This window comes from Mandrillus leucophaeus, unplaced genomic scaffold (genome assembly GCF_000951045.1).
Source record: "Mandrillus leucophaeus isolate KB7577 unplaced genomic scaffold, Mleu.le_1.0 Scaffold576, whole genome shotgun sequence".
Taxonomy (NCBI): Eukaryota; Metazoa; Chordata; class Mammalia; order Primates; family Cercopithecidae; genus Mandrillus; species Mandrillus leucophaeus.
In genome coordinates, this window is record NW_012106208.1 from 413186 (window position 1) to 427171 (window position 13986).

The following is a 13986-nucleotide window of genomic DNA, read 5'->3' on the forward strand; positions in this document are numbered from 1 at the left end:
AAAAAAAAAAAAAAAAATCTGAAAGTTTCTGAGTGCTGACAAGATGCTCAAAGCAGACGCTCACTAGAGCATTTTGGATTTGGGATTAGGGATGCTCAACTGGTTAAGTATCTGGAAATATTCCACAATCTGAAATACTTCTGGTCCCAAGCATTTTGGATAAGATATACTCAACCTACACGGGCAAACCAATATACCATTTAGGAATGTAGAGAGAACACCTGTCTTGGAGGTAAGGAAAGGCTAAAATTGAACACAGTTTGGCTTCCTTTAATTATCAATCCAGAAATGATTCATTTGCCTCTGAGACCCCTATGAGTTCAGGTTCCAAGGTAATGCCTCTGAATACCTAGAGATCTGTAATAGTAATTAATTGTGGTGTGGCGTCTCTAAACTGTTAATCATTTTCAAAGGCCCACTAGAAATCATGTACATTAAGCAGTATAACAGGGCATATCCTAACATCAGTTATTTTTAAAATTCAAAATTAAATCATACCATTAATGTGATAACCCAGATTATCTCAGTTATGTACACACCAGATTGAATTTTATTTACTTTCTTTGAGACGAAGTCTTGCTCTGTCGCCAGGCTGGAGTGCAGTGGCACGATCTCTGCTCACTGCAAACTCTGCCTCCCGGGTTCGAGCAATTCTCCTGCCTCAGCCTCCTGAGTAGCTGGGACTACAGGCGCGCACTACCATGCCCAGCTAATTTTTGTATTTTTAGTAGAGACAGGGTTTCACCATGTTGGCCAGGATGCTCTCGATCTTTTGACTTCGTGATCCGCCTGCCTCAGCCTCCCAAAGTGCTGGGATTACAGGCATAAGCCACCGTGCCCAGCCTCTTTTACTTATTTTTTGAGACAGGGTCTCACCCAGGCTGGAGTGCACTGTCACTATGTTGGCTCACTGCAACCTCTACCTCCCAGGCTCAAGAGATCCTCCCGCCTCAGCCTCCCAAGAAGCTGGGACTACAGGCATGTGGCACCAAGCCCAACTATTTTTGCATATTTTTTTGGTAGAGATAGAGTCTTGCCATGTTGTCCAGGCTGGTCTTGAACTCCTAGACTCAAGCGATCTGCCCACTTCAGCCTCCTCAAGTGCTCAGATTAAAGGGGTGAGCCATTGCACCAGGCAATGGCTTGCACCAGCCATTGCACCAGATTAAATTTTAAAGGGGAAAAAGATATTTATGAAATGGAAACTAGATAAGAGAAAATCATTCAAAATGTGGAGTATCTGGATTAGGGTGTCAGAGTGTCTAGACTGGTAGGTACAAAAAAATCCCTGATCATTACATTAGAAAAGTATGGAGATGGCATCTCAGATAACTAAATTATCTGACTATTCCTTAAACTACCAGTGTTTTCAACAATGCCACAGGAAAGACTTCATCAACAGCCCCGCTCTGAGAAGTCATACCTTGTGTCAAGCAATCTTGTCTTTTCCCCTGGGTTCTGTCCTGCCAACCCACTGACCCTATTTTCTTAACTCCAAATTGGGAATCATCATTCAGCTGGCAGCAAGACAAAATGTCAACTGCAGCTGTCCTGACTACTCTGGGACATAAGTTCACGGCACCTTCTTGACAGCAGCCATCTCTGCGTGCCACACCCCTCATCCCCACCTTGACTTGTCCTTCCCTACCTGACTTCCACTTCCGGCTTGTTGTGTCGTTCCACAACCTGGGAGGAGAAGTTCTCCAGGCAGAGGGCAGCCTGCAATGTGGCCCGCACGGCACTCAGGTAGGGGCGGAGAGTGGCAGTCTATAGGAAATAACACAAAGGGAAGGGAAGATCAAACTCTGTCATGCCAAACCCACTGATCCCCTATTCCAGCTCCCATGAAGCCAGGTAGCACTGAGGGTGCAAGGCTCTTAAGACACCACTGTGAACAGAACAAACTAGGCCTTCGAGACGCCTTCCAAGGTGCAGAGTCATGGTTTTCAACAGGAGGCAATTTTGCCTCCCAGGGTACATTTGGCAATGTCAAGACATTTCCTTTCTTTCTTTTTTAACCTGGGGTCACACCAGACGAATGCTGAGACATTTTCAACTGTCATGACTTGGCGGGGAGGCGAACTGCAGGCACTGAGTGGACAGATATCCAATAAACATACTACAATGCACTACAAAGAATTATCGAGTCTCAAATATCAAAAGTGCTGAGGTTGAGAAAGTGATCTAGAGACATACCAGTGAATGCATGATTGTCTTCAATCTATTAGGCCAACAAATGTATACACTGTTTGCCAGGCACTGAGCTAACTGGGAATTCAAAGATGATTAACACTGTCTCTACCCTCAAACAGCTCAACTGGATAGCAGATATACAGAAAATAACTATGATATAAAGATAAAATGTTGAAATATTTAGATTTACAAGTAATCTATATTTGCAGAAGAAACTGGTTTTGAAAGTGAAATGGGATTAGGAGGATTTTATAATGAGAAAAAGTAGAGTAAGGACATTCTTTTTTTTTTTTTTTTGAGACAGACTCTTGCTCTGACACCCAGGCTGGACTGCAGTGGCACGATCTCGGCTCACTGCAAGCTCTGCCTCCTGGGTTCATGCCATTCTCCTGCCTCAGCCTCCCAAGTAGCTGGCACTACAGGCGCCCCCCACCACGGCTGGCTAATTTTTGTATTTTTAGTAGAGACAGGGTTTCACATGTTAGCCAGGGTGGTCCTGATCTCCTGACCTTGTGATCCACCAGCCTCAGCCTCCCAAAGTGCTGGGATTACAGGTGTGAGCCCCACACTTGGCTAGAATAAGGACATTCTTAGTAGAGGGATTAGCTTCTAGATGTACTGGTCAGTCTTATATCAGCCAAATTCTTTCCCACCTCAGGGCTTTACACATGCTTGACCATCTATTTGTAGGCTTTTTTCCTCTTTCTTTGCCTAGGTCATCCTCCAGATCTCAGCTTAATTAAGGAAAGCCTCTTAGGCCTTCACTTCCGCCTACAAAGCATTTATTACAATTTACAATAAAATGTCTTTCATATCTTTTTAATTTTTATTTATTTATTTATTTTGAGACAGAGTCTCGCTTCTGTTGCCCAGCCTGGAGTGCAGTGGCGCGATCTCTGCTCACTGCAATCTCCGCCTCCTGGGTTGAAGCCTTTCTCCTGCCTCAGCCTCGCGAGTAGCTGGGATTACAGGTGCACACCACCATGCCCGGCTAATTTTTGTATTTTTAGTAGAGATGGGGTTTCACCATGTTAGCCATGGTTGTCTTCAAATCCTGACCTCAGGCAGTCCGCCCACTTCAGCCTCCCAAAGTGTTGGGATTACAGGCGTGAGCCAATGTGCCTGGCCTTTATTTTATTTTATTTTATTTTTGAGACAGAGTCTCACTCTGTTGCCCAGGCTGGAGTGCAGTGGTACAATCTTCGCTCACTGCAACCTCCACCTCCCGGGTTCAAGTGATTTACCTGCCTCAGTCACGCAAACAGCTGAGATTACAAGTGTGCAGCACCGTGCCTGGCTAACTTTTGTATTTTTAGTAGAGACAGGGTTTTGCCATGTTGCCCAGGCTGGTTTCAATCTCGTGACCTCAAGTGATCCGCCCATCTCGGCCTCCTAAAATGCTGGGATTACAGGCGTGAACCACTGCACCTGGCCTCCTTCATGCCTTTGTAAAGTGATTTCTCCTTTATTAGGCTGTAAACCTCGTGGTCAACAGACCATATTTATTTTACTCACAGCTATATAGCCTCCAACCTAGCTCAGTACGTAACATGTAGAGTGTCTTACTCATTTCCTGTAGAATAAATGAGCAAAAGAAATAATTAAGGTTAGAGTAACACAAAAGGACAGCAAGAGTTCCAGAGTAGTAATGAGTACAATGTTTCTGTATATGAGAAGCATTTTAGATTCACTAAATGAGGCTACAGTGGTAGACTGAGGTCAGATCATGGGGAATCTTGAATGCCAGGCTACCAAGTTTAGCTTTTCTCTTAAGGGGGTAAGGAACTACTGGGGCTTTCTGAGGAGGAAGTTCATGACTGCAGCTGCATGGTAGCTCTGTGAAGAATGATTTGGAGAGGGAAGTGAGACATACAGCAGACTGTGTCACAAGCAAAGAGTATCACAAGTGTTGGACTGACATTAGATGGAGTGGATAATGGAACTGAAAAACAACTTCCCAGGGGCTTATGCCTGTAATCCCAGCACTTTGGGAGGCCGAGGTGGGTGGATCACCTGAGGTCAGGAGTTCAAGACCAGCCTGGCTAACATGGCAAAACCCTGTCTCTACTAAAAATACAAAAAAATTAGCCACGACGGGTGCCTGTAATCTCAGCTACTTGGGAGGCTGAGGCAGGAGAACTGCTTGAACCCAGAAGACTGAGGTTGCAGTGAGCCGAGATCTGGCCACTGCACTCCAGCCTGGGCGACAGGGAGAGACTGTGTCTTTAAAAAAAAAAAAGAAAAAAACAACTTCCAACGAACTGTGGTCCAGTCATTCAATTAAATACTACTTAGCAATAAAAAAGAGTAACTATTGATACACACAACATGGTTGACTCTCACATGTACTATGGTAAGAAGGTACACTTAAAAGCCTGCATACTAAAGCATTCCATTTACATGACAATCTGAAAAAGGCAAAACTATAGGGGTTAAAAAAACCAGTGGTTGTCAGGGGTGGGAAGGAGGAAAGGTGTGATTACAAAAGGGCTCGAGGGAATTTTTTGGGGTGATGGAAATATTCTGTATTTTGGTTGTAGTAGTGGTTACATAACTTGACTTTTTTTTTTTTTTAAAGACACAGGATCTTGCTATATTGTCCAGGCTACAGTGCAGTGGCTATTCACAGGCGTGATCACAGGGTACTACAGCCTCGAACTTCTGGGCTCAAGTGATCCTCCTGCCTAAGCCTCCTGAGCGGATGGTACTACAGGTGCATGCCACCATACCCAGCAAGTTTTTGTCAACACTTTTTTTTTTTTGAGATGGAGTCTCGCTCTGTCGCTGGAGCGACAGGCTGGAGTGCAGTGGCACGATCTTGGCTCACCGCAAGCTCTGCCTCCTGGGTTCACGCCGTTCTCCTGCCCCTGCCTCTGCCTCCCGAGAAGGTGGGACTACAGGCGTCCACCACCACCCTCCCGGCTAATTTTCTGCATTTTTAGTAGAGAAGGGGTTTCACCGTGTTAGCCAGGATGGTCTGGATGGCCTGACGTCGTGATCCGCCCACCTCGACCTCCCAAAGTGCTGGGATTACAAGCGCGAGCCACCGCGCCCGGCCTTTGGCAATAGTTATAGACAGTAAACCTAAAAAAGGTGACTGGCTCCGTGACGCCTGTCCTTTCATGAATAAAACAGACGTAGTCTCATGCAATACCTCAATAAACTTAAATTTTTAAAAATCAAGACGCATGTGCTCCATTAGAAAAAAAAAATCCAGATTTCTAGCAGAGATACGAGTTCACAAAGTTTGCCAGGATAGGGAATTCAGGAGGAAGAGCAAATTTAGAATGGAAGATGAGTTTTGAACTAGAGGTGTAATTTCACGGTCTCTTCAAGATACCCAGGCAAACCTTGAAAGAGAGCTGAGAAGCCAGATTAGGAGTCATCAGAGTGAAGAAAGTCATCGAAGCCAGCAGACTAGATCGGTATCACCAGGGAAGGTGTGACGATGAGGGAGGTGGTCATCCAAAGTCACAACTCCCAAGAATACCCACATGTATGAAAAAGGGAGGACTTTCAGGAAGGGAGGGATGAGCAGTATCAGCTAACAAACACTAGGGCTGACACAGTTCAGTTCTGACCAGGAGGGGCCTGAATGGAAGCAACACGAGAGATCCTCCAGTGGGGTGGAAGCAGGGCTGGAGGTACCAAGAGTGGGATAAGGAAGTGTGGCCGCCTGCCTTAAGCAACTGTAGGGTCAGGAAGGCAGAAGACAAAGGGCGTATTTAGTGAAGCCCTACTGTGGATAGGCAGATGGACCCGCTACATGCCTCAGCGGCCCTTCGACGGGTTAAGAGGCCGACTACGTACCCTCGAAACGCTCCAAAGAGCCTAGGAAGCCCCACTTCCAGCTTCCTCCAGGGCTCAGTAAAAGCCCCTACCTGCTTGGAAGGCTGATCGCGAAGCCGCAAGGCCCGCTTCAAACCAGGGAGTACCCCTACTCGCCCCTTTCTCACCTCGGGCCCCCGCCCTCTTTCTCCCGCCCTCATGGTGTCCCCACAACCCCCCGGCATCCCTCAGCCCCGCACCCCTGCGGCAAAGCCACATCGCCCACCGACCCACTGCCCTGAGGCTGAACAGCTGGGGGTCCCTGGCCGGGGGCCCGGCTCTCTCACCATCGCGGGCGCTGGCTGGGCCGGAAAGCGGAAGTACGGAAGTGGCCAGCCCCGCGATGCCTGCCCTTTCGCGAGAAGCGCAGCCGCTGTCTCCGCCCGGACTTCCGGATGGTACCATCTATGCCCTGAGCGGGATAGGGAGCCCTTGCGAACGCTTGGCCCTTCCGGAAGTTTTCCACCTAGGGCTGTCCGGTATCTTTAAACTCTTGCACTCGAGTCACTACTTAAGCTTCTCCAGGAATGGGAGCAGCTCCCCTTTGTGCCTTCGGCCTTGTTACCTTTGCCACAGCCTCCCCCCAGGTATGCAATGGTACAGCCCAGCTTCAGATTGGGCACCAAATTAGGACAAGCTGAAGCGGAGGAGCCCTTCGTTTCTTCCGGTTCTGTGCCCCCATCCTTTCTCTCGCCCCTCCTACCCGCAGCTCCTGGGGCTCAGCGGCGCTAACTGCAGCGCCGAGATCTCCGCCGCCAAGCCCCGCCTCCCGCCCCGGGCTATGCCCTGGGGCGCGCCTGAGGCCAACCACCCAGACCCCACCTCTAGCGGGCTTGCTCGAGGCCCACCTTCTCCCCACCCCCGGCAAACTTCAGTAGGCTCGCCATCGCTGACTCCCCGCCCCCGCGTCAACTGCAAGGGGCCCGCCCATAGCCAGTTCCGGGGCGGTTGCTCCCATCGACCGGAACTCCCCGCCCCCTCCCGCGGCCCTGGGGCCGTAGGAGGCCGCAGTGAGGAGGTAGAGGGGGCGGGGGTCGCGCTAGGGTGTCCCTAGAGAACGAGGACTCTGAAGGCGGGACATTTGGGCGACCCCCGGGCGGGGCCAGCCATTAAATAGTCCCATTTCTGTGCCAGACACTGAACTGGGCTCTTGACGGGCATCATCTCTTAATCCTCAGAACATCCCAGGGAGGTAGGTACCGTTGTTATCCCCATTTTTCAGATTCAGACTTTTAATGGGGAAACAGACCGAGACTTCTTTTGTTCCCATTTTACAGATGGAAAAACTGAGACTCAAAAAGGTTAAACAACATGTTCAGGGGCACATAAGTAGAGAATGGTAAAGCCTGGACTTGAACCCGGGTCTGTCTGGCTTACCAGCCCACGTTCTAAACCACTGTTAGTGACTAGAGAAGGGAGAAAGGTGGAGTAGGATAAGAAAAGAGGCCAAGAGTCCCAGAGAACATGGTTAAGAATGGGGTGCTTGGAACTCAAAGTCTTAGCAGAACCCAAGAGAAATAGAAGGGAAGGAAAGAGCATCAGAAAGGCAAGGCAATGCATAGTAATACAGCATGGTGATCAGGGGTGCAGACTCAGTATAGCGGGGTTCAAATTGCATCTTGGAAGCATAGGCACATACCCACCCTTACAGAGTCTCAGTTTCTTTCTCTGTAAAGAGATCACAACGGTCCTTGTTCATGGTGCTGAGTGAGAAATTAAGTGAGATAAGCTGATAAAGTGCTTTGCGCCTAGCTTGGTACACAGTTAAGTGCCCTGTGAGTAGGAACTGTGTCATCAATTTTGTCAGTAAGGGACTGAAGCCTGGCTTGCTTGAGACTGTCCCTGGAGGTAAGAAGCCCTTGGGCTTTTCTCAAACCACTTTGTCTCCCATCAATGGCCCTGTCCTCTCCAGCCCCACAGGATCCCCATATCCTGGGCCATGAGTGAGTTGAAAGACTGCCCCTTGCAGTTCCATGACTTCAAGTCTGTGGATCACCTGAAGGTCTGTCCCCGCTACACGGCAGTGCTGGCGCGATCCGAGGATGATGGCATCGGCATCGAGGAGCTGGACACCCTGCAGCTGGAGCTTGAGACCCTGCTGTCTTCTGCCAGCCGGCGCCTGCGTGTGCTTGAGGCCGAAACCCAGGTGATACCCCAGAGAGGGGCCATCACCAGAGATGGACTGCAACAAGTTATGGGATGGGTCATTGAGTTAGCTCCATATGCTGAAACCTGGGATACAGGGGTTTGTGGGGAGAGGGAGAGAGACCCAAACTGGGTTTGCATGACACAAAAAATACACAAGAATATGCATGATCCTCTTAAATTGCAAGATTTCTAATTCGGTACACTTTTATTGGCATCCCCCCCACCCATCCCCCATTATGTTCTGGGTTCTACGCTAGTCATTAGAGAAAGGTAATTAGGACAGTTTTGGCTGTCAAGGAGCTTGCCAACTAGGAAAGGGAGAAAGTCAGGTGCATACCAGGTGATGTGATGTTGTGGTTAGGAGTCCTAGGGAACTGGAATGGGGAGACCTGGATTTGAATCCTGGCATAAGCACTTGCTAGCATTGCTGTTTCCTAGCTGTATGACTTTGAGAAAGTTTTCTCATCTCTCCGAGTATCAGTTTCCCTATCTGCAAAGTGGGGTGAATAATAGGACCTACCTTAGTGCTTTTGTGAGGATTAAAAGAGAATTTTTGCAAAAACTCAACCCAGTGCCAGACACTAAGTAAGCACTTCAGGTGTTATTTATTTACTACTCTGATTACTTTATTCACTGCATAAAGATGCCTTCAGCCTTGTGTGCCAGGCGCTATGCTGTATCCTGCAAAATAGAGATGGTTAAGGTGTGCTTTCTGGTCTTCAGTAGCTTATGGTCTAGTTGAAGAAACAAGGTGCGATGGTCATTCCAGTGTGATCAAACAGCATGATTGGGTGCACAGTGGAGGTGTGAAGTGCCAGAGACTTGTAGAGGAAGGAGGTGCCAACTGGACCTAAAAGGATGAATGGAATTAACTTGTCCCTGGGAATCCATGGAAGCTTCTTGAGGAAGGTTATGACTCAAGTTGTATTTTAGCATCTAAGAACCTGGGTAACTGATTCAGAGAAGGCATCTCAGTGGTGGTGACATTGAAGTGAAGGTTTGCTGGGAGGACTCTTCTGTTAAACAATATGTGACTGGCATGGGTGATAAAGAAGTGAATCAAAAGCACAGATGAACAAGTGAATGAGATGATGAGAAGTATATGAATAAAGTCGTAAGAGGCCAGGCACAGAAAATGAGCTAAATTTTGAAGGATGAGTAAGAGTTTACTAGGTAAAAAGAGGATGGGGAAAGACCCAGGAGATTCCTTAGATTCTAGATCCTAATTTATTCACTAGAGGAAAGAAATATTCTTTGTTTTCCCTTCTCCCCCTCAGTGACAGTTTCTGTACATTTCAGATCCTCACCGACTGGCAGGATAAAAAAGGTGACCGACGATTCCTGAAGCTGGGTCGAGACCATGAACTTGGAGCTCCCCCGAAACATGGAAAGCCCAAGAAGCAGAAACTGGAAGGGAAGGCGGGACATGGGCCGGGCCCTGGCCCAGGACGGCCCAAATCCAAAAACCTTCAGCCCAAGATCCAGGAATATGAATTCACTGATGACCCTATCGACGTGCCACGGATCCCCAAAAATGATGCCCCCAACAGGTTCTGGGCTAGAGAACATAGAAGGGGGCCTCAGAGTTCTGGTGGTGGAGGCGTTGGTGGGGCAGGGGTACCCACTGAGGATCTGCTTCTCCCTGCAGGTTCTGGGCTTCAGTGGAGCCCTACTGTGCTGACATCACCAGCGAGGAGGTCCGCACACTTGAGGAGCTACTGAAGCCCCCAGAAGATGAGGCTGAGCATTACAAGGTAGAAACTCTGGGCCTTGATAGACATGATGCAGAACAAGAGAGTTCAGAGGTGGCTGAGAATTAAAGCTACCAAAGCCATGCATCATCTTCCTTCCCCCATCCTGCCCAGCCTCCTATCTGCTCCATCAATGTATCCAGACACCCAGGTCCAAACTGAGCTTTCTTTGTGTGCTGCCTCCCCTCTACCTGAGCCAGATGTCACCATGCCCTCAAGCTTAAGTAAAGTGTGCCCGTGTTCCTTTATCTCTGTCCCTTTGCTTTGGTCCAAGTCTTCATCAGCTTCTATACAAACAGCCCCTTAACTCTGTTCCTGCTTTGAGGCCTCTGGAGGAACCTTTCTTCTTTCTTTAAGATGTAAAGCTTGGGCCAGGTGCAGTGGCTCATGCCTGCAATCCTAGCACTTTGGGAGGCCGGGGCAGGCAGATGGCCTGAGCTCAGAAATTCGAGACCAGCCTGGGCAACATGGTGAAACCCTATCTCTACTAAAATACAAAAAATTAGCCAGGCATGGCGGTGTGCACCTGTAGTCCCAGCTACTTGGGAGGCTGAGTCAGGAGACTTTCTTGGACCTGGGAGGCAGAAGTTGCAGTGAACTGAGATCACGCCACTGCACTCCAGCCTAGGCAACAGAGCAAGACTCCGTCTTTTAAAAAAAAAAAAAAAAAAAAAAAAGTAAGTCAGCTCACACCTGTAATCCCAATACTTTGGGGAGGCTGTGGCAGGCAGATCACTTGAGGTCAAGAGTTCAAGACCAGCCTGACCAACATGGTGAAATGCTGTGTCTACTAAAAATACAAAAATTAGCCAGGCATGGTGGCGTGCACCTATAATCCCAGCTACTCAGGAGACTGAACCAGGAAAACCGCCTGAATCGGGGAGTCATAGGTTGCAGTGAACCAAGATCGTGCCACTGTATTCCAGCCTGGGTGACAGAACGAGATTCCATCTCACAAAAAAAAAAAAAAAAGAAGATACGAAACTGTATGTTTTAATGATGAAAATAAATAAAACATGCTCCATTAAAGAATATTTAGAAAATACAGAAAAATGTTGAGGGAGAATACTCCCATAGGTCAGCTGTCATCAGATGTGCTCATGACATGGCACTGCATCTAGGCCTCTCTTCATCCCGTTATCTACAGGATCAAGTCCATGCATCCCAGTCCTTGGTGGCAGAGCTCCAGTGCCCCTCTCCATTTTCCTCGGCCATACCCCTCTTCATTGCTGTGTTGACCAGTCCCACCAAGTACCTTGCCCTCATTCCAGGACACCACAGCCTCCTTGCTGGTCTCTGGGCCCCTCTGGCAAGCTCTTCTCTCCCTCTTCTCTCCCTGATAGACTTGACTCACCCTCCAAGGCCCTGATCTCATGTTACCTCCACCAAAGCACCCTTTCAGATTCCCCAGCAGAAAGTTAGTCTTTCCTTTGTGCTGCCACAACACTTTGATCTGTCTCTTTCACTTCACTTACCTTTTTAAAAATTTATTTGAAAAAGAGTTCATACAGACAGCAGTTAATTCAAGCAATATAAAAGGTAATTCCCTGTCACCCGTGACCTGAAGGCTCCTAATTCTCTCGAGAGGTAATTGATGTGACCTGAGACAATCCGTGTATGTAGAGTATTCTGCACCTTCTATCTTGGGAATTGTTTCAGATTGGCTTCTGTGTGTGTGTTTTAGTCCTTTTTGGACCTGTCTCCTTTACTAGAGTGTGAAGTAGAGGTATCTTCTTTATACTTTCTTACCTATACCTGACACTGGGCTTGGCCTTGGACTAGGGACTTGAGAGAGAGATAAGACAGATAAGTGAATGAATGAATGAATGAATGAAGCATGGCTGGCCAGTGCTTACCCACTCAGGGTTGGGTGCCATCTTTTTCACAGATCCCACCCCTGGGGAAGCACTACTCCCAGCGTTGGGCCCAGGAGGACCTGCTGGAGGAGCAGAAGGATGGGGCCCGGGCAGCAGCCGTGGCTGACAAGAAGAAAGGCCTCATGGGGCCACTGACTGAACTGGACACTAAAGGTAGGCCTCTCACCTCCCTGCCAACCCCAGGTCAGGACTTGAGTTCCAGAACTTCAGCCCACCTGCCCTCCTTTCCTGTGCCCACTTAGATGTGGATGCCCTGCTGAAGAAGTCTGAGGCCCAGCATGAACAGCCGGAAGATGGATGCCCCTTTGGTGCCCTGACACAGCGCCTCCTGCAGGCCCTGGTGGAGGTGCGCACCCTAACCCAAAACAGGAACCACATTTACTTTGTGTTTTAATGTGTTATATTTATTTTTTATTGGAGTGTATCATACATTTATTAGGTTGGTACAAAAATAATTAGGTTGCTGCAAAAGTAAAAACCTGGACTAACACATAGCAAAAGATTGGGAATAATACGTAACTTTTGCACCAACCTAATAGAGAAGTGCACAGATCATAAATGTACAGTTTTCACAAATGAGCTTGTATTAGCAGCCTGGAGATTACAAAATGAAACATTACTATATCCTAGAAGGCCCTCTCATGCCCCTGTTTTTCTCCAACTTCCCCCAAAGATAGCCTCTACTCCACAATTAACTTTTGCTAAGCATCTGTTGGAGGGGCTTTATACACATCCTCCCACTGGAGGCCAGGACAGTGGTTAACCCTGTGTTACAGATGAGAAGATTAGAGGCTCAGAAAAGGGAACTGTTCACTTGAGGTCTCACACAGCAGGATTCAAACCCCTACTTCGGGGTCCCTGTCTTTATACCTGCTGGTTGACCTTAGACACACCCTCATACTCTTTCACCTCATTGAGACTCAGTTTTCTTTTCTGGCTCAAACACAATAGTTTCTCTCGTGTAACAGTCTGGGTACATGTTCTAGGTTATCTAAGGTAGGGGAAGGGGCATATCATCAAACAGGAATCCCAGCTGATGGTGGCCTTGCAGTCTGTACAGGGTCACTCTGGGCATAATTGTCACTCCAGTCCCACAGAATAAGAGCAAGGAGGAGTGTGTGAAGGAAACTTTTTGGGCCATGCCTAGCTGTGGCTCTTATTTCTTCTGATCGCTTTCCCCTGGAGAGAATCTGTCACATGACCATACCTGCCTGCAAGGGAGCCTGGGAAATGTAGTGCAGCTGGAGAGGCATTGCCTAGCTGCCATGGAGGAAAGGAGAGTGGTGTTCGGACAGCTAGCACCTCTGCCACAGCAGGCCTAGCACAGTGCCTGGTGCGTTGCAGGCACTTCACAAACCTTGGCTATTCATTACCATCATTGAGTGTTAATCATTTCTCTTCTGTGTTCCTTTTGTTCCTTTTTCTTCATCTCAGTACAAAAATGGATTTCTAGAATGATCAAAGCAATTTGGGATCAGTATGGGAAGGCTTCCCAGAGTAGGTGGGATGGGAAAGATAAAAGGATATTTCTGGTGTTTGAAGACTGTCAGTGTAGGTCAGAAAGGAGCAGGAAAGTGGAACAGCTCTTTTTCCTTCCACCCATTTCTGTGGTCTTCTAGGAAAATATTATTTCCCCTATGGAGGATTCTCCTATTCCTGACATGTCTGGGAAAGAATCAGGGGCTGACGGGGCAAGCACCTCCCCTCGCAATCAGAATAAGCCCTTCAGGTGAGTGGTGTCCTATCCACAACCCACAGTCTGGCGCCCACTTCTGTTGGCTTCTCTCCATCTCAACCTGGGGAGTTCCTCATCAATAAGAGGCTGGGGACAGTTAGGTGAAGCCCAATAGCAGTCTCAAGTGTGAGTGCTGGCCCAATGTGTCTGCATGCACAGACTGAGTGCAGGGTTGTTCAGCACAGAACTGTTCATACCATAAATAAACCAAATGTCCTGCTGAAGGGGAGTGGTTGGCTAAATTGGCATAACTCTATATGATGAAATAACTTGCAACTATTAATCATATAGCTGCAAGTATAGAGAAATATAGGTAAATGACATGAAAAGATGTAAATTATAGAGTGCCAAGTGGGGAAAATGTTAGTTGTAGGCCAGTACAGATACATATTTTTATAATCTTATTTTTACTTAAAATGTATTTCTTTTTCTTTTTTTTTTCTTTTTTTTTTTT

General features: G+C 47.8%; 2 protein-coding genes across 3 annotated transcripts in view; one reads left to right on the plus strand and one right to left on the minus strand.

Moving 5' to 3' along the window:
- The window catches only part of ARPC4 (actin related protein 2/3 complex, subunit 4, 20kDa), a 22623-nt gene extending 15741 nt beyond the window's left edge, over positions 1-6882 (minus strand). The window contains exons 1-3 of one of the 2 annotated variants that reach the window (XM_011998576.1): positions 6252-6311; positions 1649-1767; positions 1560-1585 (exon numbers count right to left, since the gene is read on the minus strand). In XM_011998576.1, the coding sequence (XP_011853966.1) occupies positions 1560-1585; positions 1649-1767; positions 6252-6311 (205 nt within the window). Of the gene's footprint in view, positions 1-1559; positions 1586-1648; positions 1768-6251 lie in introns of both variants that reach the window. The other variant, XM_011998577.1, reaches the window with a different exon arrangement.
- TADA3 (transcriptional adaptor 3) overlaps positions 6640-13986 on the plus strand; it is a 12244-nt gene continuing 4897 nt past the window's right edge. Inside the window, exons 1-8 of the mRNA XM_011998575.1 lie at positions 6640-6688; positions 7200-7213; positions 7934-8167; positions 9469-9719; positions 9818-9923; positions 11809-11950; positions 12040-12143; positions 13417-13526. Coding sequence (XP_011853965.1) covers positions 7961-8167; positions 9469-9719; positions 9818-9923; positions 11809-11950; positions 12040-12143; positions 13417-13526 — 920 coding nt within the window. The 5' untranslated portion in view covers positions 6640-6688; positions 7200-7213; positions 7934-7960. The remainder of the gene's footprint in view (positions 6689-7199; positions 7214-7933; positions 8168-9468; positions 9720-9817; positions 9924-11808; positions 11951-12039; positions 12144-13416; positions 13527-13986) is intronic.